The sequence below is a fragment of the Lemur catta genome, chromosome 14 (genome assembly GCF_020740605.2).
Source record: "Lemur catta isolate mLemCat1 chromosome 14, mLemCat1.pri, whole genome shotgun sequence".
Taxonomy (NCBI): domain Eukaryota; kingdom Metazoa; phylum Chordata; class Mammalia; order Primates; family Lemuridae; genus Lemur; species Lemur catta.
Window position 1 is genome coordinate 21,995,361 of NC_059141.1, and position 27,999 is coordinate 22,023,359.

Sequence of the window (27,999 nt, forward strand, 5' to 3'; positions counted from 1 at the left end):
CTGGAGAAAGGACCCCTCCCATCAGCCAAAACAAAATTAGGCCAAGTGGGAAGGAAGTCGGGCAGCTTTCTGTCTTGGCTCCCAACTCTTGGTATGGGGGATGTCCCAGGGCTCTTGACAAACTGGAGGACGGGAGGGTGAGACGGCAGCAGATGTGCGTGGCGCTGTCTGTCTGGGGGCTGAGGGGCACCGTACTCCAGCCATCTGCCCCACCCTGCAGCCCTAAACAGGTGCAAAGAAGTGGGGGCAGCTGTGGTCATACTGTTCCCGGCTCCAGCACCCTGCCAAACTGGGGAAGGGGCACAATGAGGCAAGGGCCCATCCACCCCACCCGAGTCATCCTCTACACCCACAGGAGGGGGCAGAGGCACTTAGCAAGACTCTGGTTTGGTCTGGCCAGCCCCAAAGCCTTTATTTTTGAGAGGGCTGGCCAGGTGTCCATGATGGAACTTTACCCACAGGCTCCCTGGCTTGTCCTAGGCTTCCTGGGGTGGGACTTGATTCTGCCCAGACAAGGGGACAGTGAACTAGGCACCCAGCAAAGGCTGCCCCTCCTGCTAGCATGGGAGAAGGGCATGGGCTGCCCTACTTACAGATCCGTGCAACCGTGGGGCAGAAAACCAGAGCCAGGCCTTGGTATGTCCCAGTCCCTTCTTACCCAGGGGTCTCTGTGACAGAGACCAGCCCCTCACGGCAGCACTTCTCAAACCCCAGGAAGTGTCATAATCACCAGGAGTTAAAAATGCAAATTTCTGGGCTCTCAGATTCCCACTGAGTCTAAGCTGGGCCTCAACAAGCTCCCCAAACTGGGAGACTGGGGAACCCTGCCAAGCAGTTTCATCTCAGAGAGGTAGGGGTGGGACGTCTTTTTCATCCTGCTACCCCACCTCTACTCCTCTCAGGGCCAAAGCCTCAGGTCACCAAAGGAAGTATGGTGCTTAGTGGGCCCCACTCCCTATGGGGGCCAAGGCCCAGCTAGATTAAGTTCCAAGAGGACAGAGTCCGTTCTGCCTGTGCACCCACAGCTCTGCACAGCGCCTGGCTGCTAGTGTGCTCAATAAATATTTGTGGCCCGAAGGAGGTAAACTCGGCAAGACTCATAGAAAGGTGTTTCGCCTTTGTCCCAGCAAAGAGCACATTAGCAGAACCTCAAAGAGATGCCAGGGCCTGGGTAGCAGGGGGCTGGGCCCTAGAGGCCCTCAGCAAATACTTGCAAATGAACTCAAGGCCAGAGTGGATGTAGTCAGTGCCGGGCCAGTTAACACTCACAGGCCTGGAGCTGGAGGCCCAGGAGGGCGGAACAGAGGCAAGGAGGGCAGGGGCTTTTTTCCTTAGAGGGCCCTTCCTCACACCAGTGCCTGAAGACTCTGGGCCTCAGGGTGCTGGGGTAAGAGCAAGGCAGGGAGCGGGACTGAGCCATCATGTTTATTAGGTTGGATTTCAGTGTGTGCTCTAGACAGATTACAGAATAAATACCTGCGCCTTGATAACAGGAAGTCCACGATTCATACAAAGTGCTCACTACAGGAAGGGGCTGTGTCAAAATCCTGGCAAGGACACAACTCAGGGCAGCCCCTCTTCCCTGCTGACCTCAACAAGGGCTGTGCTATTGTTTTTTACTTTATTATTTCTTTTATTTCTCTTTATTATTATTAATATTATTATTATTTGCTTTTGCTGTGGTCACTATCATTGGCAAAGTTCCTTTTCCCCTTTCCTGGACATGGGGTTCCTGTCTTTAAAAGATTCCACTCTGAGGCTGAAGGTGCCAAAAGCTGCTTGAGAAGTGGCCTTGAACTCCGTCTGGGAAGATGGTGAGGAGAAGGAAGCAGGAGAAATCATTCTTGGTTTAAAAAAATTAAAAAAACAAAAACAAAAGTCCCACAATCTATAGGTCATTCCTTATTTGACCAGTGATCAAACTGCCCAAAAGAAAAGAGGAGAAACAGGCCGGTGGGCACAGGCCTTCCTCCTGGGTGAGGTGAGAAGGGCTGGGCCCCCCAGAGCTTTACGGGAAGCTGAGGCTCCTTCCAGCCATGGGGACGTAGGGGAAGGAGTAGAAGAAAAAGGAGAGACAGAGAGAGAGAGCTCAGCGCCCGAGACAGACACTTTCCCAACTCCAGGGCCACCTGCGGCCCCAGCCTAGGCCAGCTCCCACTGTCACCTCCGTGTCCAGGAGATTCATAATAAAAAAAAAAAAATCAAAAACAAAGCCAAAACCAAAACAAAATCCAAAAGGAAAAGACCTGGGGAAATGGAAGGAGAACAGGGAGGAAGGTAGAAGGGCAGGTCTCTGGATGCATAATCCCCGAGCCACTGGGGGCTGGCGGGGAGGTTCCCCAGCGCCCCACCGCCCGCGTGGCGTTAGCTCGTCACGTAGTGCTTGGTGGACGGCTGCCCGTACACCCTGTAGAAATCCTGGTGGCCAGGCTGCTGGGAGGCATCGAGCCAGTCTCTGACTGCCAGGCCGGGAAGGGACTGGGGGACGGAGGGTGTAGGCGGGAGCGGGTGTGAGTACTCCTGCGAGGGCACTGTCCAGGGGAAGTGGCCGGAACGGGGATAGGGCTGGTGGCCGCCATGGTTGGCCACGGAAGAACAGTAGCAGTTGTCCACAGAACAGACGAGAATCTTGCGGCCGCCATACTGGGGGAGCATGGGCTGCTGGGCGGCAGAGCCATTGGGATACTGCGACGGGGGGAACACAGGGCTTGAGTGCACTGGTTGGGCGCCGCCCGGCAGGGCCACCAAGTGCTGTGTGGAGCTGCAGGGCCCCAGGGGCTGCCCAGACTGGCCCTCGCCGCTGGCTGTGCCCGCCGCCCCGTACTGGCCGCCCACAGGGCCCGATGACGTCTCTAGGAAACTGGCCTCAGGGAAGGCCGTTGAGTGCTTGCGCTTTTCCGCCCCAGAGCTGCTCACGCCACAAGGGTACAGGGGGACGCTCTGCAGGAAGGGCACCGGCGTGCTGAAGGGGCCTGCGGAGAGTTTGGAGCAAAAGTTGCCAAAGCTCGCACCCCGAGCAACCCAGGCCTCTTCCTCCCTACATCTACAGAACCAAGCATGTTACATCTCAGGTAATGCCCACTCCTCCATTAGGAGGTAGAGACATTATTAGTGCCATTTCACAGCTGAAGAAACTGAGGCTCAGAGAGGCAACGTCACTTGCCCAAAGTCCCACAGCTAGAAGTGGCAAAGCCAAGATGTAAGGAAAGCTCTACCTAAGTAGACCGCACTGCCTCTCAGATGGAGGCTCTGGCATTTACCCCTGCCCAAAGGGCTCTCTCTCCCTTTGATGGAAGACCCCACCCTCACCTTCTAGCATCTTCCGCAGCTGCTTCTCCTTCTTGGCCACCTCGTTCAGGAAGAGCTTGGAGTTCAGGTGGCCGATCTTAGGGGGAGAAAGGCTGCTACCCGTGCAGGTCTGGGTCCTGGGGGCAGTGGACGGGGCATCTGCTGTGAGGAGGTATCACCGGTGAGCCCGCCCTACCTCCCCGCCGTGGGCCTGGCCCTCCCTGCCCACCCCAGATGTGTTCCCCTGAGGGCTGGGGGCCATCTGCTCACCTGTCCATCAGGATTTTCACAGACTTGGTGTTCTGTGGGGAAAGAAAAGGGACAGTCAGTAGAAAAAGCAGCACGGGAAAGGGGAAGACAGAAGCTACCCTCCCCCCTCTCCCCGGGCAGCGTTGACTCTCTCATTCTGGCCAGAGTGTGGCCGTAGGTGGGGGTCGCCAAGTTTTGGAAGACAAGACTAGCTAACGTTTCCTGAACACTTGCTGTGCAATCTACAATATTCTCAGTGCTTTCCATGAGTCCACACACAATCATTTCATCCACATGGCTCCCCCAGGAGGGCTCCCCAGGCCCGTAACCTCTTAGCTGAAGTCTTTGGTGCCAGATGTGTTTTGGAATTTGGAAATTTTGGATTTTGGAAGGAGAATATGGTGCCTGTACCATATAGTACATAGCATCCCCAGCAAGCCACCACAGTCCAATACAGCAACATTTCTGCAGCAAAATGTTTGAATTTTCATACCAAGTGACATAAATAAAGACCGAATTACCCAACATCAGTTCAGGTCAACATTTGCTGTTAAGAAATAAGTTGCTGAAATTTTTTTCTGTTAATTTTCAGAGATTTTTTCAAAGTTGGAATTGTGGACAAGGTAGTAGACCTATATTTACCAACTCTACTTTGTAGGTGAGGAACAAGGCACAGGCTGCATCTAGGACTTGCCCAAGGACACGGAGCTTGTAAGAGCCCGCGGGTGTATTTGAACCCATGCAGGCTGGCTCCAAAGACAAGGGCATGTGCACACACTGGTGGGGGAGATTGGTTGGCGGAGCAGAGGACTGCAGACCCCAATTTTGGAACGGTGCTCTGGGTCCCACTGTCCTGGCCTGGGCTCAGCCCACCTTCATGAAGCTGACATCCTCCGTCTTGTCGAAGAGCAGCTGCAGGGAGCCGAGCAGCTTCTTGGCCTCCTGCATGCGCTCCCCGAGGTGCAGCGCCTGCGCCGCATTCTCGCTGCAGAACTTGGCCTGGGCCTTGTCCAGGACCTCCACCGTCTGTCGCAGGTCCTCGTCCAGCAGCTGGTGCAGCTTCTCATACTGCAGTCGAACTTCCTCCTTCAGCTGGCTCACTTTCTCCTGCAGGGACAGGGGCAAGAGTGGGCAAGCAGGTGAGCACTGGGGACTCTGGCTCTCGCCCCTACCTGTGTCACATCCTGTGAGACCCGAAGTGCCCAGGCTGCCTCAGGCTCCCAAGGGAAAGGTCTGACCTGCCAGCTCCCCACTGGTAACACAGGGCACTGTGTCAGCCACCCCTGGCACCAGTGGGGGCTCATCCACGGACAGCTCATTGAATGACTGACAGGGATTCTGACAGTCATCTTACCACACAGTAAATCGTTGGGAGGAAACTCGCTGGAGGCCCCGCACCAAGCTGCCCCCACCCATACCACAGGCGTGGGCTCAGCTACCTCCACCAGGCGCTTGTCCGACTCGAGTTTGTACAGCTGGTCCTCAATGTCCTGCTCTCGCTCCTCCAGCCGGTCCTGCTGCTTCATCAGCATCTTCTGCAGGGACAGTTGGGGGAGGAGGTATCAGAGGGGCTGAAGCTCCAACCCTCCCCAAGGATGGGTGGGCACCAGCTTTCCCTCCATACAACAGACTCATCCTGCAGATCCTTGGACCTAGATGGCCTGAAATCCCTGCCACCAGCCCCTTCTGGCCCCCACGCAATCCCAGAGGGCTGCTGAGAGCTGTCTGGCCAGCCTGTTCCCAGCAAGGGGAAGCCTGGAATAGCTCCCCACGCATACTTACACCATGAGCCTTTCTGAGTGCAGGGTTGGGCTGGCCTCCGTTCTAAACACTTTTCCTGTACAGACTTATCCAATCAGCCCAGTAATGCTATGAGGCGAGTACTATTATTACCCTTATTTCACAGAAGAGGAAACTGAGTCCTTGAGAGGTTAAGTAATTTGTCCAAAGCCACACAGCTAGTAAATGGCAGAGCTTGGCTACAAACCCGGTAACCTGGCAGCAGGGTCTGTTCTGATCCAGGCCATGCTGCCTCTCTCTGTGGAGCAGCCTCACAGGCAGAGTCAAATCATCTTCCCAGGCCACACAGGCCCTCCAGCCCGGTCCAGAGGTCTCACCTCATACTTACATACAGTATGGCCTCCCAGCCTCTCCATCCCTCTTGTCCTACTCCCACTCAGACATACTCTTCAAACAGGGTTTCTCTCCCCTGCTCAAGAACCTTCGATGACTCCCTCCTGTCAAATGCTTTACATGGCAATGAAGGCTCTTTTACACCCTGACTCTTTTAGCCAAGTGGACTGGTGTCCTGTCCTCATCACTCTGCATATGTAAACACCCTGCACTTTGTGTCTGTTTTTCTGTAGCCCACAGAGACCCTCCCTCACCTTGTCTACTCTTCAAGGCCCAACTTAAGTCCCCTCTCCTCTAGGAAACTTCCCATGACTCCTGCTCTGAGTCTCTCCCTGTCCTGGTCTCAGAGTAGGGCTGTCACATTCTGCCCTCCCTCTATAGCTGTGCTGGCCAATATGGTAGCCATTAGTCATGTTTGGCCATTTAAATTCAAGTTAATTAAAAATAAATTAAATTAAACAGAAGTTCCTCAGTTCTTCCAGTCTTAACTCAAGTGCTCAATAGCTACACATAGCTAGGATCAGACACTACAACTCCGAAACATTACCATCATTGTACAGGTTCTATTAGCACTATTCTAGAGTCTTCAGATTTTCTCATAAACTGTGGTCTGATCTCCCTACAAAACTCAAGGCCTCTTAAGAACAGGACTTTGCTGCTTTCTCTACCTCTCTTCAAAGCCAGGCCACACGAAGGCCTGAGCACCCACTAGATGCATAATGTATTTACCGAGTAAACCCATGGGTTCTACACACAAAGTAAGATTTGCAAAACAGCTCTGTGTAACCACACACGCTCACTCACAGTGAGGGTCCACTCAACAAAGAATGGTTCTCTTTCTTCCTCTGTGCGGACCACAGAATAACCCTTGAGTTTGACCCCATGACCCCCACTCTCAGCCACATTTAGCTGGCTTCTTAAATACAAGCTGCCACTAATCCCTTCCTCGCTCTCCCAACCCAACTTCCATATGGGGAAACCGAGGCACACAAGAGACCTCAGCCAGACCCTGTTTTGTGTTGGTGGCTACCCTGGAAACAAAGAACCAGGACCCTGGGGACAGGAGGTGGGGGGTAAGGCTCTTTCATGTAAGCTGGGGAAGCCTGGGGCACCCCCTCCCACACAACCTGACCTGACCTTTCAATGACCCATAGGAGCTCTAAGAACCAGACCCAGGGGACCCTGTCCTGTCCCTAGCACCTCACTCTTCCAGCAGGTCCCGCAGCCCAAGGGTCAGAGCGTGACAATAAACACAGCTTGGGTGGGGGGCAGGAACAGAGAGTCCCACAGTATTGCCCACTCACAGGCACACACACACACACACACACACACACTCACACATGCTCACACACCACCACCTGAGCCCTGGGCCCGCCTCATGCTCACTGTCACACTGAGCTGGAAATGTACTTGCACCCAGCCCCTCACAGTGAAGGCTGGACCTCGTGGAGGCCCCAGACAACGGAGAGAGGCCGGGCACAAAGGCAGGGTGATCAGCATACTCCTTCAGAAACACTAGGCCTGCTTATATCCCTGGGACAACTACCCTCAAATTCTTGTCTGCTGGCCGTCCCATGCCCACACTCAGGATGAGGCCCCCCCAGGTGTACTTCACAGTCCGGGCCACTCCGGCCAGCTCAGCACCTGGGACACCCGAAAGCCCAGGCCCACTCGCCCCACACGTCTCGCACCGTGGGCTCCCTGCCCAGCTGCTTCTCCGTGACCAGCCCCATCAGTATCAGGTTTGGGGCCTGCCTGGCTGAGTCCCAGAGGAGGGGCAGGACAGAGACAGCCCCAGGTTCCCAGCCCACTCTCTCTCAGAGGACAGGACTGGGCTGTTCCATGCCTACCTTGAAGGCCAGTGGGGCCCCTTTGCCCCCACTCCCACTGAGACCTCCTCCCCAGGGATTCATGGCTGCCGACCCCTCAGGGCAGAGGAAAGGGAGGCTTTTCCTGAGCAGCCTGGGGGATGGGGCTCAGCCCCTTCCCTGTTCTGCTAGGCTTTCCGGAGTCTGCCCGGCAGCACTTCTACCCTGGGGCCCTGCCATGCCTTCCCTTATCACCAGGGTTCCAGGCCCTGGTTTCTGTCTGTCCTAGGGTCCCTCTCTTTCTGGGGGGAGCCCAGCCCAGGCCTAGCAAAAGCAGTGGCCACAGGCCCTAGCGGTGGACGGGTTCCATTTCCCTTCTCCCGCCTCAGAGGGCTCCCATTTGCTGCAAGGGCTGGCGGGAGGGCGGGAAGGGGAAGGAAGCTGGCCAGGGGTGCCAGCAGGAGGGCTGGGAGAGGGGCCCACGCTGGCCAGCTCACCCTTGCAGGGCTGCGCTCTCCCCTGGGGCCAGGTCCTGCCACGGACAATGCCTGGGAGAAGCGGGGCTTGCTGCCATCTCAAGCACTGGGAAGTTGGGAGCAAAGAGGAAAGTACCCCCCTGCTGCCCCTTCATGACATCCACCGCAGTCCCACCAAATGACCCGGCAGGCTGCCGCAACGCTGACAGACGGGAGCAGAGGAAGCAGGGCCTGGCCCACCGCGCCACGGACAGCCTCCTTTCCACCCCAACCCCCCGCTGCCCCTGGGAACGAGGGCAGGCTCTCATTCAAGAGCTGAGGCCCCGATGCCCATCTGGGGAAAACCCACAGCTGAGGTAGAACCAGGTTTCCCAGCTTGATTCGAGCAAGGACTCTCAGTGCAGGGGAGAAGGGTGGGGGACACTTTACACACTGCCCTCAGCCCACAGGGGGTCACCTGGACTGTGGCAAACTTCAAGTGTAGGGCACAGAGCAGAGCGGGGACTAGAAGTGCTTGAGGGACCAGGCCTCTGGGGGCACATGGGATCCAGGGCCACTCAGCAGCCACCGCCCCTGTCCCTTAGGGCTGAAGGCCTTCCAGGTCTGCTCTGGGCTGGTGAGGGCAAGGCATCAAGACTCAGGAGCACTCCACGCCCATCCCTCCAGGCCCCGGGGCACCCGGGAACCATAAGCCCTGCATTCCCGCCCGGGAAAGGGAAAGCCTCATGTCCCGATGGAGCCTGACCCCAGGTCCAGCAGGCATTTTTGATATCAGAGCAGACTGGGCAGAGGGGTGAGGCCTGGGGATTCTGGGCTGTATAAAAATTAATAAATAATAATAAAATCCTCAAGTCAACCATGAAAAGAAAACAAGGTCAGGAGGGAACAGGGCCCCAGGGTCTGGGCCCAAGGCAGGCCCTAAGTGTTAAGACCAGGCAGGGCTGGCTCCACGGCCTCTGTGGTGGTGGCAGGGGCAGGGCTGGGGGGAAGGAAGAGGGGGCTGGGCGGCTGGGGCACCCCTTTCTGTGCAGGTCTCTGCCCAGGTGACTCCCATGCCAGCCCCAGCTCTGGCTCGAGCTCCTCCTCAGAGCTGCCTCATGCTACTTCCTCCCCAGGGGCCAAGCCCTCCCTTCAATCCCCCACCCAAGCCCGGTCCTCCTCTCTCCATGGGCCCACAGCACTGTCCCCTTCTCTCAGAAAAGCTTCTGCCTGCCCTAACCCCCCTTCCATGCCTCAGCCCCTGCCTCGGGTTACCATGTGAACCCCCTGGCTGGGAAAACCGCAGACCCGGAGAGCAGGGGCTACAGGGCAGGAGCCAGGGCAAGGAGAGAGGCAGGCCTCGCAGGCAGGCCGCAGCAGACCCCAGAGAGGGTTTCCCAGCTGCAGAGTGGAATTAGCTTTTGCCATGCAGAGAGCAACGCTCTGGGGCAGCAGAACAAAGAGGCGAGAGAGAAAGCCCCCCTTTGTCTGGGTCTGAATGCCAGGCCAGCCAGGAAGGCAGGCTTTCCCAGAGCCCGGGATGAGGCCAGCCAGGCCCGCCTGCTCGGCCAGGGCAGGGGCCCCGGCCAGGTCCCTCTGCCCACCCAGACTGCCCCCAACACAGCAGTGCAGGACCCACTTGGGCCCCTACCGCCAATAGCTGCCACAGCCAACAAGCTCACCCCAAGGTGAATCCCATCTTTCCTTCCCTTCCCCAATACCCCCACCAGGAGGGAAAGTCACATGCCCCCTGGCAGACTCACAGCCATCACCTGAGCAGGCAGGCACTCACACACCAGCACAGTCACGCTGGGCACAGTCAACTTCAACTCACAGGTACACAGCAAGCGTGGCATGGGACACCGTACCACTCTCACAAACATGCACACGTCTTCCCGACCCACAGGCACGCACAAGACAACTACGGAATTCAGTCAGTCCCATCACACCTTCTGAGAGATTCCCATGTGAGACACAAAATATTAGTCACATTTGATATATACATAACCCATTCGTGCTGGCTACACATGCATGTGTTTGAGTGTGTGCACGCGCGCGCGCGCGCGCACACACACACCTGCAGGCAGACATGGATGTGCAGCCACCCAGAGCTGCAGGCAGCGGAGTAATCAATAGGCCGTGCATGACAGGTGCCCGGCTGTGTCAGCGGATCCTGGGGTGGAGGCGGGTGGCTCGGCCTCTGCCTGAGGCTCCTCTTGGGGCCCAGGGAGGAAGCCATGCCAGGCCCCCTTCCAGGAAGACACAGGCTGGTCTAGGAAGGGGCAGCGACATGACCCTCACACCACACACACACACACACACACACACACACACACACACACACAGACTCCTCACCCCATCTAAGACCCCAGGAGTCTGGTCTACTGAGGGGAAGGGAGTAGTGGGGTCTGCACTGGCAGAGTCAGGCTGTAGCCTCAGCCCCAGTGAGCCAGGACAGCCCTCACTCCTGCAGCAGCCCACCCAGACACAGACACAAGGGGCGGAGACCCAGGAGTCCCTCCAGGGTCCCAGTGCACCCCTTCCAGCCACAGGCAATGTAAGCAGGGTACCCTCACCCCCAAGCAACTGCAAACCCCAAAGTGGCCCAGGCAGTGGGATCCCTTCCCCAGAGAACACCTCTTCTCAACTCTGAACCTCTGAGAATGCCAGAAACAGAGTCCTGGCAACATTTCCAGCCTTGGTCTGGGGTCCAAGGGATGACACAGAAATACAAGTCTGACTGCACAAACTCAAGCAGACACCTGTACAGCCCCTCACACACATAATCAGGCCTCCTCTCAGCTCTTCTTTCCATGCCGAAGGAACACACAACATAAGGGTGCTCCCAGCTCCTACCAGTCCCCCATTGCTCAGGTGAACCCCTGAACCCAGGGGCTGAAAGAGGGTCTGACCTTCAGGGCTGCCAGGCTTGAGCCCACCTGGATATCCCAATCTTGGCTGTCCCCTCAGCCCCATGGGAGAACACTTTTAGGGTCTAAGCACATCCCAGAGAGTAGTCTCTGGGGACCACCAGTGGGCATCCAGGCCTCAGGGCAATGTGGCCAACACACTGGCTTCCCAAGGGCAGAGCAGGGCACTGACTCTGACAGTCCTCTTCTGGTCCCCCAGGCTGGATGCTTCCCTTCCTGCTGGGCCCGTTCTAGGCCATTGCCCATGAGCTCTGCGCTTGCAGGCAAGTGAGGGTGGGGCCACCAGGGAGGGGTTAATCAGGGTTTCCTATTTCCATTTCCATGTCAGCAGCCCCCACCCCCAGCCGACCCCCAGGCAGAAAAGGAAGCACAAGAAGCAGAGCCTAGATTTTACCTAGATTTTAATTACAGCCTATGCCGGATCTCTCCTGTATCCTGGAAGATTCTGCTGTCTTCATCCAGGGCACCAGCAAAGGCCCTTTAAGACAGACCCCCTCCAGCCTTGGCCAAGGAAAAGGCCCTTCCCCCTATATGGCCTACAGAGAGAAAAGTGTTCCTCCTCCATTCAGGTTCACCGAGCCTCCCTCCCAAACCACCACCCAGGGCAGGCGGGTGGGGCCCCTACTCCTCCACGTTCAGTAAGTCAAACTCACACTTGAGTGACACTGGGCTACTGAAGTGATTCCAACTCTAGTGCCCTGGGGCACCAGAAAGAATCTGGGGGCCTGTGGTGGGGGAGCCTGGAGGAGGATGAGACTCTGGCTGCCGCTGCAGGGCACAGATGCTGAACGCACAGAATTGCACATCTGGCTCTGCCCGCTACTTCTGAGCTGCCCACACCAGGCACAAGAACACACACACACACACACACACACACACCCTGTTAACAAAGTTCAGTGCCTGCTTCCATCCGGTCCACATTTCTGGAGATCAGGGGCCTGCTGGTGGGAAGCCCAGGGTATAGTCTGCATACATGTGCCACCAGACACCCCCTCCCCCAACTACACAGGCAAGAGACAGGTGCAGTTGAGGGCAAAGCAGACAGTCTCAAAGACACTCCAAAATACAGACGCGCACCTAAAGATACCCTCCTACACCAAGTCAGGTGTGATATGTTTTCTCCCCCACCCCAATTAAAGACATCCCCAGCACCCAGACGCGGCTAGGAGCAGCCGTCCCCTCCTCTGTTCCTTTCTGCCACATCTCCTCCTTTCCCCTCCTCTCACTTTCCACTGCCAATCCCAGGACAGAGAACTGGACAGCCCTCCTTTCTCCTGCCTCTGCACTTTTCCCAGCCTCCTCCCCCAGCCCTTCCATCTTTATTAATAGCAGCAGCTTCCAATACTGGGGAAAGTGTGGGCTGTGCCTGCCCTGAGCTGGGGGTGGAGGACACAGGGGCTCATCCGTCATCCGCTTCCCAGACCTTTTTTAATAAGTGGGGAGGGGAGGCAGTGGCTCCTCTCTCCATCCTCCACGCTTCCTTTAAGAAACCAGAGGCTTATTATGGCACAAAAAACTCAAGGCTAGCCCATCTGATTGGAAACTAATTAGACAGCAAATTTTATCTGTTGTCCTCGCCCTCAGTCTGTAGTGGTCCTGCTGCCTTTTGTTTGTATGTGTATGTTTTTTAATTGCTAAACAGTGACTCATTCTGACTGGTCTCCCCCACAGGAAACAGCCCCATCACCAATCTTGCCCTGCTCAGAGCTTCCTCATACCCAAGCTCCCCACTGGCCTCAACTAGCCTCCAGGGGCCTCCACCCATAAACACTCCCAGTCCGACCAAAGCCCAACCTAACCTCGCCCGCCCCCATGATATCACACCCAGGCCCCAAGCTGGGGCTTCTGAAATGGCTCAGCCGGTCTCTGGCCAACCCCTTCCTACTGGTATGACTCAACCCTGAAAGCCAGGGGACTGGGGAAGGACCGAGGAAGAGCCCCCTGCCCCCCACTGAAGGGGACGGAAGCATTGCCTCAGTCCAGCTCTAAAACCAGGCCCAGAGGCCTGAGGGGGAAGGAGGGTTTGACATTGGCCGTGGCAGCAGGGTGTATACAATGGGAGGGGATGCGGTTCCATAATCACCCAGCCGGCAGCCCAGGGGAGCCAGCTGCCTGAAACCAGATTTCAAGGCGGCTCAACCTTAAACCCACAGGATTCTTTTTCGGTCTTCCACTTCCCCTCCCCAAATGTGGGAGGGCTGTGAGAGAGGGCTGGGCTGTGAGAAGAGGGCTCAGGGTGATGAAGGCACATACTTTAGGGTTTGTTCATGCAGGCGCCGTGCAACACACACAGGCACACAGTGATTCTCAAACACGGAGAACAAGCTACTGGGAATAATCCGAATAGCTGAGACACTGTCCAGTGACTCCGCTGGTTGTCCAGGCCTTGTTCAGATAGATACTCGGAGTTCTGCTCTCCCTCCGGAAGCAACCCCCAACCCCCAACCCCCAATGTGTTTCCAATAGAGCTTAAAACTAACATGGCTGCTTTTGTTTACTTCCTCATTGGTATGCCAGCATCATGGATCATGTCAGCCACAGCAGCGGCACAGGACAGTCATTACATAAACAGCAGCTGGAGAAGCAGGACCGGGGTCACTGCCTTGGTGACTTCCCGTAGGGCCTACAGAAACTACGCTGGGGGAGGGAGCTGCGCAAAACAGAAAAGCAACACCCAAACTCTGCCCCTGACAGTCCCACGCCCCAATTCTATAAAGAACTCACAAGATGGACCCTGTGAGCGCAGGTGCGGGAATGTATCAAGTAGCGATTGGGACGCTTCTTCTCAGGACCTTGCCCCCAAACTTTCAGAAGAGTTTGAAAAGGGCCACTGACCTGATGTTACAAGTCAGCCTGTCGGGATGGGTGGTCCCCAGGCAAGAGGGAAGAAGTGAGAGACAGAGAAAGAGAGAGAAAGAGAAAGAGAGAGAAGAGTACTTGCCCGGATCTCATTCCTCCGAATCTCCACGTCGCACACCGAGTGTCCCTGATGCGCGCCGCTGTAGTAGCAGCAGTACTGGCACACGGCCACCTGCTCGGCCTCGCAGTGGTAGAGGCGGTAGGCGTTGTGCTGCGGGCAGCTCCAGGCCCGCACGTCGTCCGCCTCCACCAGGAGGTGCCCGCGGGCGGTGGAGGGCTGCTGCAGGTGCGTCTGCACGTGGGACTGGCAGCAGGGCGCCTCGCAGCGCAGGCAGACCTTCTGCGCGGGCAGCGGGGGGCCGCGGCGGCAGAACACGCAGTGCAGCGCCGCCGGCGGCTTCTCCACGTGCAAGGCGTTGAACTTCTCCACGATGTTGGTGAGCTTCAGGTTCTTCTCCAGGCCCGGCTTCTGGTTGTAGGCCTGGTTGCACTCCGGGCAACGCACCAGGCCGCTGTCCTTGGCCCACGCCTCGCCGATGCAGCCCCGGCAGAAGTTGTGTTTGCAGGGCAGCTGCACCGGCTCCACGAAGACGTGCAGGCAGATGGGGCAGATGAGCTCCTCCTCGAAACAGTTTTTCCAATTCTCCGCCATGGCGGCTGCGGGCAGGGGGCCCGGACGGGCCTCCCCAACTCCCCAGCACTGGGGGTCCGTCCGGAGCAGCTGTAGGTCCAGCGAGCCCCGAGCTCCGGCCCCAGTCGGCCCCGACAGTCGCTCAGTCAGCAGCGCCCTCCGCGTGCCCGCCCCCCAGAGGAGGGAGCCTCGGTCCTCACGCCGCGCGCGCAGCCGGCTGCGTCTCCTCCTCCTCCCGAGCGCCTAGCGGGAGGCGGCGGACTGCGCCAGGGCCGCGGCACCAGCCCTGGAGGGGAGCGCCGGGGTCCAAATTCCATATAAGAGGCCGCCTCCCGGTCGGCGCGGCTAGGGCAGCGGCGGCCCGCCGCCAGCGCTCGGCCCCGCGGCTGACATTGGGGCGCGCCCCACGACGGACAGAGCCTAGGAGCCGCACACTTCCTCTAGCGACGGCGGCGGCGACGGCGGCTCCTTCCCGGATCGTCGGCGCCGCGCCTCCCTCGCTTGGGCCGGGGGTCGAGGTCCAAGGGCCCGGGGAAGCGAGTGCGGCCGCGGCGAGAGTTGCTAGATCCGGACGGGGCGGAAGAGGCGAGCCGGCGGTCCCCGGGCCGTGGCGCCGGCGTCGCCCGGCTAACTGGCCGGGCGCGGGCTGCGGGGCGCAGGCGGGCCGACTCCGGGGCGCTGCGTGCGCGCAGGGGCAGTCATTCAGATGAAATTCCAGTCCCCGGCCAGAGACACCAGCCCGCCTCTGCCTTCCTCCTCCCTTCACAAATAGAAACGGAAGGGGGAGGGAGAGAAGTGGAAAAAAAAGGCAACCAGCAAGGGAGGGAGGGAGAAGCCCCGGCGGTGCTCCGGCCTGACCCCCTCGTTGCTACTTCCGCGCTCCCCCGACGCCCGGCGCCCCAGCCGCTGAGAGACCCCGCTCTCCGTCTCCGCGCTGGGCGGGCGCCTCGGCTCACCCGAGGAAAACAAGGATTGATCAAACTAGAAAGGAATTTTTCTCAACTGCTAATGAACAGGAGGCTCGGCTCCCGGCCCTCCCCTCCCCCCGGCCCTCCCCTTCCCCCCCCGGCCCCCTCCCCCCCCACTTTCTTTTCTTCTCGGCCTCTGCTCCGGCCTGGAAGGCTCGGGGCTGCGGTCGGAGCCAGCCTGCGGCGGCGGGGCCGGGCCGAGCCGCCTCCCTCAGCGCCCAGCCATCTTGGGCTCCTGGCGGCGGCGGCGGCCGGGGGTCCGGGCGCACTCGCTTGAGGGTCCGGCAGCGTCCTTTCTTTTTTTTTTTGGTGGGATTTTTCCCTAGGGGAGGGCTGGCGGCCTTCAGCAAATTAGGAGAGAGAGAGGGGAGAAAATGCCAAGTCCCGATTTCTCTCCACCTCTGCTCCACCCACTCCGGTCCTTTCCAAAAATTAAAAAAAGATTAGAATTGGAAGAAGTCGGCAGAAAGGCGAGCGCCCGCGGCCCCCGGCTGCTGCCCAGGCGACGCGTCCGGGGCGGGCCCGCGCCAGTCGCTCGGTCCGAGGGTCCGTTTGTCCGCCCGCAGCTTCGCAAGTGAGGGGAGGGCACTTCGGGCAGGGTCTCCGCAGCGGCTATCGCCTCAGAGCTTTATCCTCAGATCAAAAAAAAAAAAGAGGAAGAAAAAAAACCCCAACCCCAACACTCTCATCACAGCCACCTTCAGCCATCTTGCGCATATTATTATTATTTCAGGAATAATCTGTTTAATAAAAATAGCTGCGTCTCCAGCCCCCTCCCCTGCATGCTGAGGTTCCCGCCCCCTTTTAATAATAATCTCGATGATAAAAATGATCGGCGGGCCGGGCAGTCCGCGGCTGCCTTTTCCTGCCTCGGCTCGCTCGGGCTCCGGCTCTCCTTCCCCTAGGAAGGGGTGCGGGGGGGGCTGGCCGCTGGGGCCCGGGGTGCGTCCCCGCTGCCCGCCAGTCGGCCCCGCCGCCAGCGCTGGGAGGGAAGGGCGCCCTCGCCGCTGCCGCTAGGGGGGCGGGCGGAGGAGAGGCCACGGCCCGCGGGACCGACCGGAGGGGCACACGGGGGTCCCGGGTGCCCCCGCCACGGGCTGGCCTCAGAGTCCGCAGCCGCGCGGTACACAATGGGTTCCGAGCAGAGTGCGGCCGACAGGGTGGGGACGCGGCGGGCAGGGGGCTGCGGTGAGCCGGCTGCCCGGCTGGGGCGGACAGAGGCGTGGGGGGGCAGTTCGTAGTGTCCCTACATCAAGGCCGGTCCCGCTTCTCGGGAAGGGGCGGGGTGAAGGGGAGGGGGAGGCGAGGAGAAAGCCGCAGGCGGCGCCTTTAATCAGCGCCTGCTGGTTCAGCCCACCCGGCACTGGCGAAATCGAGGGGCGAGGAGGGGGGTACGGGCGAGGGGGAGGGGGAAGGGGCGGGGCGTATTTTCCGGAAGTGCTGTTACAGCTGTGAGGCGCCCGGCTCCTCCCCTTTTCCCTGTCTGGAGTTGGGGCTGTTCCGGAGGCTGCTCTTTCTATTGGTCCTCAAGCTGAGGCTCCACCTGTTTAAGGCGGGGCAAATCCGAGGACTCACGTGACTTGCACAAACTTCGGTATATTAAACATTGGGGTGGGAAGGGGGGGCGGTTTCCGCGCTTCTTAAAAGGGCTATGGTGCTGCTGCGTAGCGGGACCGCCTCTTCCTGGGCCTCTTCACCCATAGCTTTTTTCTTACCTGAGAGGGAAAGGAGGGTTTATCAATCAGTTTGCTCCCTGGTGAAACTGAGCAGGGAATTGCTACGGTTCACTGTAGGGCAATTTCCTGATGTCTTTAACACTTTCCTCCACATCCCTGACGCTTAAAGCTACCAAGCAAGACAGGCATTATTATCCCTCTTCTATTGATAAGGAAACCCAGGCTTATAGAACTGAAGTAATTGCGGAGGTCACTCGGTCAGTCGATGACTATATAACAAAAGACTTTATGTGTGGGTTATTTTGTTAGGCCCTGGGGATTCCCCTGGAAAACGTCCAAATTTTTTAAAAAATTTAAATATATGTAGGATAATTTCTGTGATGGAGAATAATAGGCTCACACAAGGCTCTCTGAAAAAGTGACATTTGAGCTGAGACCTAAATGCTCGGGAGGAGTAGAGGAAGTGACAACCTAGGGGAAGAGTGATCCAGTCAGAAGATAAAAGAAATGTGGCCGGGCGCGGTGGCTCACGCCTGTAATCCTAGCACTCTGGGAGGCCGAGGCGGGTGGATCGCTCAAGGTCAGGAGTTCGAGACCAGCCTGAGCAAGAGTGAGACCCCCGTCTCTACTAAAAAAATAGAAAGAAATTATCTGGCCAACTAAAATATATATAGAAAAAAATTAGCCGGGCATGGTGGCACATGCCTGTAGTCCCAGCTACCCGGGAGGCTGAGGCAGTAGGATCGCTGAAACCCAGGAGTTTGAGGTTGCTGTGAGCTAGGCTGACGCCACGGCACTCACTCTAGCCTGGGCAACAAAGCGAGACTCTGTCTCAAAAAAAAAAAAAAAAAAAAAAGAAATGTGAAAGCAATGGAATAGGCACACTGGGGCAGAAGGAAGGCTGCGTGTCCAGGGAGAAAGGCAGGTAGAGACTAGAACACACAGGGCCCTGCAGGTCATGGCAAGGAATTGGGACTTTAAACTGGTTGTGAGAGGCTGTCAGATTTGGCATACATTTTGGAATTAGAACCAACAGGACTTGTTGATTGATTAGCTATGGGTAGAGAAGAATTAATATGATAATAGTAGGGGGGTAGAAATGGGATCAAGATGTATGTACAGGCCAGGCAGGCGCGGTGGCTCACACCTGTAATCCTAGCACTCTGGGAGGCCTAGGTAGGTGGATAGTTTGAGCTCAGGAGTTGAGACCAAGAGCGAGACCTCGTCTCTACTAAAAAAATAGAAAGAAATTAGCTGGACAACTAAAAATATATAGAAAAAATTTGCTGTGCAGCCCAGGAGTTTGAGGTTGCTGTGAGCTAGGCTGATGCCACAGCACTCTAGCCCAGGCAACAGAGTGGGACTCTGTCTCAAAAAAAAAAAAAAAAGCTGTATATACAGGCTCGGCATGGTGGCTCATGCCTGTAATCCTAGCACTCTGGGAGGCCAAGGAAGGTGGATGCTTGAGCTCAGGAGACCAGTCTGAGCAAGAGCCAAATCCTGTCTCTGCTAAAAATAGAAACATTAGCCAGGTGTGGTGGTGTGTGCCTGTAGTCCCAGCTACTGGGGAGGCTGAGGCAGGAGGATTGCTTGAGCCTCGGAGTTTGAGGTTGCAGTGAGCTATAATGAGGCCACTGCACTCTTCCCCTGGGCCACAGAGTGAGGTTCTGTTTCAAAAAAAAGAAAATAGAATGTATATACAGTATATCCTTCTGAACTATAGCATTCAGAAGGAGTTACTATATCCTATACTACATGTATTATATATACTATATATACTATTTATATATAATATGTATCTTTTATATATATTTTTTTCCTTCTATCCTCTCAAAATGGTTTTAAATGATTCCTAGGATTTGGACCTCAGCAAGAGGCTGGATGATAGTGCTATTTACTAAGCAGGGAGAATTGCAGGGAATTACATTTGGGTAGGGGGTTTTCTAAGTTAAGGTTGAGTTGGCTCAGATATCCCAATGAAAATGTTGAGGAGACAACTGTATATACAGGCTCGGTGGGGAGGTTTGTACTGGAGATATGGATTTTGCAATCGTCAGAGATTATGTTCTAAATGGTAGAACTGAGATTCAAATCCAGTTCAGTATGAACTCTGCATCCCTGATCCTTTGAGGACAGAGCCTGTGTCTTTAGCAATTTGCATCCCTTCACAGGAGAGGTGTTATGTTGGACAAATGAATACATGAAGGAAAGTCTGAATGAACCAACAAGGAGAAAATGGCTTCCAATCCTTAAAATTCCATGCTCTAAGAATGGTGCAAATGAAAAAGGTCTAGCTTGGAGGAGTTGGAGGGGCCTTCTCTGGCCTCCTCACCAATGATCTCCAGGATTATCAATCTAAGGGATTCTTATCATTTCTTACCTTTCTTGAACACTTCCCTTGACTTGTAACACATCATAGGCTTCTGGTTTTCTTCTTCTAACCATAGATATCTCCAGTTTCTGTCTCATAAATGTTGGCAGTCCTCAGAGTTCTGCTTTCCATCTCTTCTCTTACTAATCTACACCTGCTCCCTGGGGCATCTCAATTACTCCTGAGGCTTTATTGCTGTCTGTAAGCTGATGACTCACTCACCAGTCAGTATCTCCGGACTAGATCCTCACCCTCCTGGTTGCATATCCAGAGTTAACTCTGCTCTCCGCGCAGATGTCCCACAGGCACCTGGAATTCAGCATATTGGAAACTAAACTACTAAACTCATTCTCTTCACATTCCAGCCTGTCCTTCCTCCTGCGGTCTCCATCTCTTGTCAGTGAACCTATCAACCACTTAGTGGTTACCAAGCCAAGGGTCAGGGAGACAACCTTGACAGCTCTCTGTCCCTCACTCCCGTATCCATTTAGCCATATATCAGATCCAATAGATCCTTCTCTTAAATATCTGTCAGATCATCCACTTGTGTAGTAGTCGCTCACTTGACATCTTCACTTGGAGGTACAAAAGCATCTCAAACTCAACATCGTCCAAAACAATACTAATTTCTGCTCCCTCCTAAACCTGTTCCTGCTGCGTCTTCTGGTTCTCAGTGAACACCCTGTAGCCATCCCTTCAGCAAATCTTGACTACTTCTTAACATCTCCATCACTTCACCATAATCTCTGCCTGGATTATTTTAGTAGGTCGTAACTGGTTTCCCTGCTTCTCTCCTTACCTCCCTCAACGTAGTAGCCAGGGTAATCTTTTAAAAATATAAGGCAGATTATGTCACTCCTCTGCTCAAAATCTTCCAATGGCTTCTCAATTCGACCAGAATAAATGTCAAAGTTTTATAACAGCCTCCAAGGCCCCAAACAATCTGGCCTCTGTGTAATTCTCTGGCCTCACCTCCAGTCACTCCCCTTCTCTCAGTCTGCTGCAGCCACACTGGCTCCCCCGGTGGTCCTCAAACACACCTGGTTTTTCCCCTTAACTCCCCCACCCTTTGCAGTTGCTCATCACTTGTCCTGGCCCATCTTCCCCCAGATAGCCCTACAGCTTGCTTCTTCCTGTGTTCAAATGTCCCCTACGCAGTGAGGCCTTTCCTGACCTATTTAAAAATACACCCCTTGCCTCAGCCCTCACTCTCCTTCCTCTTTTTCTCCATAGCATGTATCTCCATGTACTAAATAATCTACCTTTAAAAATTATTATCTGTCTCCCATCACCAAAACGTAAGATCTGTGAAAGGAGGGATTTTCTTTAATGCTAGATCCCTGGTGCCTAGGATGGGACCTAGCACTTAGCAGGTGCTCAGTAAATATTTGTTGAAACAATGAATGAATCCTATTGTCTCCATCCCTACTGCTTCCACCCTAATCCAGGCTTCACTCGTCACCTTGCCTACATTCTTGCTCCGTTTCATAACATTCTCTATCCAGCAGAGAGATGGTCCTAAAATGAAAGCTTGATATCTTAAATCATATGCTCCAGGCAATTTTTTCTTTTTTCTTTTTTAAAAACAGAACCCCTGTTCTTGCAACTCCAAGCAATTTGAACTGTGCAGTTCCCAAGGAGAATCTGAGGCTTTTGTCCTTGTTGTTCTTTTTGCCTGGAGAGCTTGTGAAAGTAAAGCCTCCTCTTCTTTTGCTCAACTCATCCTTAAGCACCCTTCTGGTTTGGCTTAGATGTCACTTCTTTCAGGGAGTCTTTGTTTTCTTTCTTTTTTTTTTAAGAGATGGGGTCCTGTTCTGTCGCCCTGGCTGGAGTACAGTGGTGTGATCATAGCTCACTGCAGCCTCGAAATTATGGGCTCAAGGGATCTAAATCTCCCCAGACTAAGTTAGATGCCTTTTCTGTGCACCTGCCCTAGCACAGCCCTTTAATAAAGGGTTAATGCTAATTGAGCAATTACTATATGCCAGACATCTCATGTGTGTTTTCTCATATAATACTTGCAAAAGCTCTATGAGGTAAGTCTCCATTGCAGATGAAGGAATTGTGAAGAACAAGTTAGTTAACCCGTCTAAAGTCACACTGACAAGTGGTGGAGATGGGGTAGGACAGAAACCAGGCAGGTAACTGCCTTCCCCTTTGATGAGTGTTCCTTGCAAGTGTGTTTTGTCATCCATTTTCCCCCACTGCAATGTGAGCTCCTTAAGCAGAGCCTGTGGCCTTCCTGTCTCGTAAAGGTTGCGGCCCAGAAGCTCCTTTCTCTATCCTTTCAGCGCTCTCATTGTACTGAGATGGGGTGTGGGGTGGGGGTGGGCAAATTGGAAAAACAAGGAACAGGGTCTCTACCCTCAGTTCTCTGGCTTGAATAAGGCTGCAACTGTCATCACAACCTCCTGAGTCTCCCTTGCCCTGCAAGTTACTCAGAGAGCTATGCTCACAAACTAGGGACACCAGTGATCAATTGCTCCTTCCCCAGGCTGTGCTCACCTCTCTCCCAAAGACTTCCTGGCACTGAGGAGGAAGGAGGGGACAGGTCAGCCCACCATGCCCCACGGAAGGGGCCTGGAGAAGGGTGCTCCTTTCACCACAACCTGACCTGCCCCTGCCCCTGCAGTCTTGGCATAGATTTCTCCCTTCTTCTGCCCAGCAAATCACCCTGCTCACCCCTACCCTGGCCTCCCCCCCTCCTCCCTCCCTCTACAGCCTGCAGCTGCCTCAGTGCCTGGCAGGCTGGGCTGAGTCACTCCCAGTTTGCATTCTCCTTCTGGTCAGGCCAGTTTGGCAAATCTCTTGGGCTCCCTGGCCCCATGGCCCTGGAGCCTGTGGGCCCCTCTCCTCAGGGCCCCTGGCCCCCCCAGATGAGGCAGAGCAGACACCTGGAGGAATGTACAGCACTTCCTGGAGGAGACATTAGAGATCACATGGCAGATTTCTCCGCTCCCTAAATCTAGGGATAGGGCCTTTGCTTTAGGCCCAGGAGCCCTTCTCTTTGCAGAAATAACCCAGCCTGGTACTGTCTCCCAGAACAACCTAAGCACAGGATCTTGCTATTCTACTTTCTTTGGGGCAAGAACTTCACACTGACCCTGAGTCCTTCTAGGCTAGAGTCAGATAAGAATAAGCGCTCCCACCCCCAATCTCCAGGGATAAAGGAGATAGGTGTGGCCTGGGCCACCCTGGAGTTGCCAGCCTGGCTTCAGACCCTCCCACTCCCTCATTCTGGGCACCAGAGGGACTGAGGGCCCCAAACAGGACTTAATCCACTGCTCCAGGGGCCAGCCACTTGCCAGAGTTCAGTAAGAGGTCACAGGGGAAAGAGGGTTGCTGACCTCTCAAGGAAGGTCCCCCAGACAGCTAGGTCTCAGAGAGGATAGGTACAGGAGGTAAGAGTCCCTTCACAGGAGCTGAAGTCCCCTCCTCTACCTGCTTGTGCTGTCCCAGAACCTCTGCCACAAGCCCCAGCAGGGCCCCTGGGTACTGCAGCTCCATCCTGAGGACCAGGAGAAAAGGCCCTGCCATTCCCCATGGTGAAACAACAGGCCTAGCAGGCAGGGACAGAATGTCAGGGCCCAGAGTGGTCCCACAGGTTCTGAGAACGCTGTCTGGTGCAGACCCCATCCTGCCTGCCTCTAAGGTCCCAGGCTGCTGCGTTCTTCCCTCTACCCTCCACCCTGGGCTGAACCGAGGCCCTGGAGAGGCAGGAGCTGGGCAGTCCAGGGAAGGGGGGGGACACCCGCCTCCTCACACACACCAGGCCCAGGAGAGTTGCTAGGAAGCGTGGGCTGGCCTCGGTGTCGCCGAGTGGATGCCACCAGTTTTGACACTGCCCCTCCACCGGGGTCCTGCCCTCAGCCCCTGGATTGGGAGGTTGAATTTAGCTGCCTGGTGAGGGGAGTGGCTAGCTGGAGGGGGGAACAAGGGCTCCAAAACCAGAGGCAATGAAGGCCAACCTCCCTCACCTGTTGGGGCCCCCCTTCCCAAGGGGAAAGACGGTTTTGGTGAGAGGAGGGTAGGAGAGGGATGCAGTGGCAGAAAGAGGGTCTTTACCCACCCACTCATTCCAGACCATTTTCCTCACTCTTATCCCCTTGACCTTAGAGAAATTCAAGACAGTGAGGGAGAGCCTGTCCCTGCAAAGTCCTTTCTGCATGACTGAAGAGTCACCAGCTGTGTGATCCCACTCCTTGGCACCCTCTCCACTCCCAGCAACAGTCCTGGGGGCCTTCTCCCATTTGGGCTTCCTCCAAGTGGCTGAGTCCAACCCGCCTCCTCTGCCAGGGCCCCAGGCTTCCTGCTCCCCTACTCCAGGCAGCCAGAAAGGAGCACACAACCCAGGCACTTCTGCAAGTATATTTAATGCACGTAGATTACACAGAGGATGAGGGGCAAGAAGGAACCAACATCTAAGTGAGTCACCCAAAAGTTCTTACAAAAGTCCCAGGCTGGCTGCAGCCCCAGGAACTGAGTTGCCACTGACATTAAAAACTAATAGAAAATCTTACAAAAAAGTCTGCTTGTTGCAGCATTCAGGTACTTATACAAAAGGAGGGGTCTCTCTACAGGGCTCTTGACTTGAACAGGGACCCGGGTACCTCACTTGGTACGGAGGTCCTGGAAGCCAGAGAGGGAAGACCAGATAAAAAAATACAGTCAAGGAAATTCTCTACTGGTCTGCCCCATAGGGGCACCGACCTTCACGTTTTCTCCCTGCTCTCAACTCAATCTCAAAACCCAATCCTAAGACCCTGTGTCTATTTTGTAAAACACTCTAGCCCTTTCAGGCTCTCCTCCAGGCTTTCCCAGGCCCTCCCTGCCCTGGAGCCTTGCCTTTGGGGGAGGAAGAGATGGGCAGGAAGAGGCACCAGCTCCCCGGCCAGACCTGAGACCTTGCATGAGCCTTCCTGGCCCCTCGGCAGGGCAGCTGCTCGGCAGTCCTCCTGCAGCCCACACTGGACCTGGGGAGCCACAGGAGCCTGCCTTATGGAGCAACAGCAAGAGGGGAGCCCCTTCTCAGAAACTCTGAAACTCCAGGGACCTGGAAGCATGGGTAGGATTGGGCAAGCCTCAAAGAAGCCTGTAGAAGAGGCAGAGACAGGGAGGGAGGGCCCTTGCCTCCGCCACCCACCATGAGGTCAGGGGCTCCCATAGAGCTGTAGGGAGAGAAAGGACACATTTACTGAGGACCCACCATGCGCCAGAAGCTGAGCTGGGCATGGTACAAGGTCAGCCTTGCTTGATCCTCAGTGAGGGTCCTCTCTCACCAGGCAACAGCTCAATGGAGAGCCCCCTCTCCAAGAAACCTCTAGAGAGCACCACTGCCCAAGGGGAAGGAGGTCTGCTCAGAGATGGCTGATACACTGCCGCTCCTCCAGAGCCAGTGACTGCAGGGAGATGAGATGGAGTCTGGCCTGAGCAGGTTCTTAGATGTTCATGAGGCTCCTGACACGGTGGGGGCAGAAAGGGGTCACAGGCTTCACGTGTCCATCATCTCAGAGCTCACCTGCTGCTTCTTGCCTTCCCCGGCTGTTCCCTAAGAACAGGGCCACCATGCTCGTGGTGCCCACCGCTGGTCCACAAAGGTCCTCCAGGCCTGGGGCAAGTCGTTGACCAGATGCTTCACATACTGATGACAAAGCTTAGCTCAGGATACGCTCACCCCCCCTCCCCCAACCAGACAGGCAGAGGCAGGGCAAACTGCAGCAGGGGACCCTCAGGCAGGTTCCCAGCAAGAAAGGATTGGGGGAGAGGCTGGTTGGGGTGGCAAGGAATGGAGGCAAATTGATGGCACCTTTCTGTCCACAAAATGTCAGAAGATGAGGGCTTCAAAGGCAGGGCTGCTGTGGTGCACGAAGACCAGTAAGCATCCTTTTGGAAAAGTCCTCAGGGCAGTAGAAGGCACAGCTGCTGCCGACGTCAGGTCCAGAGAGGCTCGTGCCTTGGCTGGTGGGGCTCTGGAACCAGTCTCTCCCCAATACTCCAGGCTGATCTGCCTTGAAACTCTGAACTTGACAGTTAACCCGATAGCCCAGGGCTTGTGCATAAGGGGCCAGGCCTAGTGGCTCCATGGAGGTCCAACTCTAGCTCCGTGGAGAGCCTGGCCCGTGCCCTCCACTCTGGAGGCAGCTCTTTGGCTAGATCTCTCATCATCAGGGTCCTGCACCTATGGGCCTTCTGTGGCACCCCTGGTGGTGCCTGTGTGGCAGATGCAGATGGGGGCTGGGAGGAGCCCTGCATGAGGAGCCCAGACAGACAAAATGACTTTGCTTTGGAGAGGTCGGAAGGATAATCTTGAAGTAGCAGTTCCTAGAGTTGGAGGTAAGAGGACAGGAAAGGGACTTGCTGATTCCAGGTCAGGAGTGGGAGATAACCTGAGAGGAACCCCAAAACTGTGGGCCAGAGCTAGGCTGGCTTCTGAAAGGCAGACTGTGAGATCTACAGTACTGGCAGTGAAGGAACAGAGACCACGAGAGGCCAGGACAAAGGAGGCAGGACAAGAAATGGGGAAGGAAAGTTGGGGAACGAAAGGATGCAGGGAGGATGGGAGGGCAGTGCTGGCAAAATCAAAGTGAGAGAGATGTTGAGAAGTTGATTTGTCGGTTTTTTAATAAGCCAGTCCTGCAGCCTGGAGGCTGGGAAGCCCAGGGGATGAGGAAATGGGACAGGACTGGTCACAGAGCTGAGGACCCAGGCCCTGACTGGCAGTGGGAATGATCTGGGAGGTGCTAGGCCTGAACCTCTCCGAGAAAGGCCTGGTTGGGTACAAAAAGCCTGGAAGATGAGGCTGGGGCCACCGAGTCTTTGAGACCCTGAAGGTCCCACCTTGTAGGGACCCAGTTCACTTGGAAAAAAGCCGCACCTCTTCCTGGCTCCAGCTAAACTGGGCTCAAGGCTGCATGGGGGAGTGTCTCCGCTCTCCCCTTGCCCCGGGCTCCACCAGGCCCAGCTGGGAAGAAAAGCCTCCCTGTGAAGCCGGCTCCTCCAGGGCCCTGGGCTGGCAGGCGAACACCGGGCACCTTCTCTGGTGGCAACGCAGGGAGAGACACAGCCCCAGGCCCGTCTGAGAGAATGAGAAAGTTCATCTGGGAATAAAGTTCTGTTTAAAAACATTATATACATGGCTTCTGGACATCTTTGCAGAGCAATAAAATACCATCCAGTTTCTACAAAATAAAATAAGGAAGAAGAAAACCAAACGTGATCGGAGGATTGTTCCGTGGCTAGAGGAGCTTGACTAGCAAAGGCTTCCCAGGGTGGAGCTGGGCGGTGCAGCCGTGCACACTCTGCCTCGGTGGCATCCCACCTCCCTCCTGCTGGGCTGTGTGGCCGGGGGTGGGTGAGAGTGAGGCCTGTCTCCACCTGGGGCACATCAAGGGTCCAAAGTCAAATCTCAAACCAGAATCTGTGGAGGCAGCAGGCAGGGTGGGTTTGCATTCGCCCGCTCACTAGCCCGGTGGGACCAGGGCTTGGTCACGTGGGCTTGGCCAGCTGCGGGGTGAGGCCCCTGAGCTGGAGGTGAGGTGGGGGGCCTGTGGCCTGTGCATGGCATCCCACCAAGCTGCGGGTGTGGTGGCTGCGCAGTCATCCTCACAGTTGTCCTTTCATTTGTGGGAATCTTGTTTACGCAGTTGTTAAGCTGGAAGTCACTGGGGAGCAGCTGGGCTCCCTGCCGGCCCCTGCAGGGCCCAGCCCCGGCTAGTGCAGCGGACTGTCGAACACCACGTCGGGTAGGATGGACACTTTCAGCTTCTTCTCTGGCCAGCTGTACTCTTTGGGAAGTTTGAACTGTGGAAGGAGCAAGCACAGACCCAGAGTGCACGTGGTTAGCAGAATCCACCGCCTTCTTCCCAGAGACTGCCTAGAGGGAGGCCGGGACCCTCACTCAGGCCCTGTGACCGGGTGCTGGGAGCAAGACAAGCCACTGGACACCTGGCTTCATTCTCAGATGCTAGACCCAGGTGGGAGGCTGGGGTCAAGCTGCTGGAATTGGGTGACCCCTCTTTCCCCTTGCCTTGCCAATAATTAACCAGGGCTGGAGGAGGCAAGTTTTCTGACTCTTTCTTCACTGTGCTGACCTCCCTCTTGCTTACTTCCTAGGTTCTGCCTTCAGCCACAAGCATGTAAGGAATCTGCTCCCTGAGGCCCTGGGCTGGAGGACGGGGGCCTGGGGGAGGGTGCAGATGCTATAGGGAAGTGGCTTGAGGTCTGTCATTGCCAATGGCCTCTTTTTCAGCCACTGGTGCGGGAAGGACCCTGGAATCTGTCCTCTGTTGCCTTTGCCAAAGGGTCTAAAGGAAAGGAGGACCTGGTTTGGCCCCAAAGTCAGACCCACACTTGAGACCTTGGTGGGAGCCGAAGAGCGGGATGAATGTGGCTTGAGGTGATCTCTTGGGCCTGGGGCATCCTCAGGAGGGACAAATCCCCACCCTGCTTCACCTTGTTCATTCTCATACACTTCCCAAGGTTACTAGCCTCAGAGTGGTCCCAGCGGTGGCCAAGGAGAGCCCAAGGTCTTCCTACCCCCACCTAGGAATCACTGATTTGCTTAGTTTTGTTTCTCCCCTTTACCTGGGAACTTCTAGGCAGGGAAGGAGAAGAGGCTGACATATCTTATTC

The 27,999-nt window shown here is 55.9% G+C and overlaps 2 protein-coding genes and 1 long non-coding RNA gene across 4 annotated transcripts in view; all 3 read right to left on the bottom strand.

The window, feature by feature from the left end:
• Positions 1-1,405: 1,405 nt before the first annotated feature.
• Positions 1,406-16,571, bottom strand: TRIM8 (tripartite motif containing 8). Its single transcript, XM_045568501.1, has 6 exons — positions 13,805-16,571; positions 4,977-5,072; positions 4,411-4,644; positions 3,559-3,590; positions 3,310-3,425; positions 1,406-2,972 (listed from the first exon to the last, which is right to left on the bottom strand). The coding sequence occupies exons 1-6, from the start codon at positions 14,372-14,374 to the stop codon at positions 2,365-2,367; spliced, it is 1,656 nt and encodes a 551-aa protein (XP_045424457.1). The 5' UTR covers positions 14,375-16,571; the 3' UTR covers positions 1,406-2,364.
• Positions 16,572-16,910: 339 nt separating this feature from the next.
• LOC123650078 lies at positions 16,911-21,982 on the bottom strand. Its single transcript, XR_006739256.1, has 3 exons — positions 21,874-21,982; positions 19,591-19,677; positions 16,911-17,036 (listed from the first exon to the last, which is right to left on the bottom strand). It is a non-coding gene; the product is annotated as an uncharacterized LOC123650078 (long non-coding RNA).
• Positions 21,983-23,725: 1,743 nt separating this feature from the next.
• The window catches only part of SUFU (SUFU negative regulator of hedgehog signaling), a 106,472-nt gene continuing 102,198 nt past the window's right edge, over positions 23,726-27,999 (bottom strand). For both annotated transcript variants that reach the window (XM_045568503.1, XM_045568502.1), the window contains exon 12: positions 23,726-27,168. In XM_045568503.1, coding sequence (XP_045424459.1) covers positions 27,079-27,168 — 90 coding nt within the window. In that variant the 3' untranslated portion in view covers positions 23,726-27,078. The remainder of the gene's footprint in view (positions 27,169-27,999) is intronic.

Excerpts from the sequence above, each read along its gene's own strand:
- TRIM8 (XM_045568501.1), bottom strand. The coding sequence starts at position 14,374 with ATGGCGGAGAATTGGAAAAACTGTTTCGAGGAGGAGCTCATCTGCCCC. Across the intron at positions 4,645-4,976 it reads CGGACAAGCGCCTGGTGGAG|GAGAAAGTGAGCCAGCTGAA; the intron begins GTAGCTGAGCCC and ends CTGTCCCTGCAG. Across the intron at positions 3,426-3,558 it reads GTGAAAATCCTGATGGACAG|GACCCAGACCTGCACGGGTA; the intron begins GTGAGCAGATGG and ends CACTGCCCCCAG.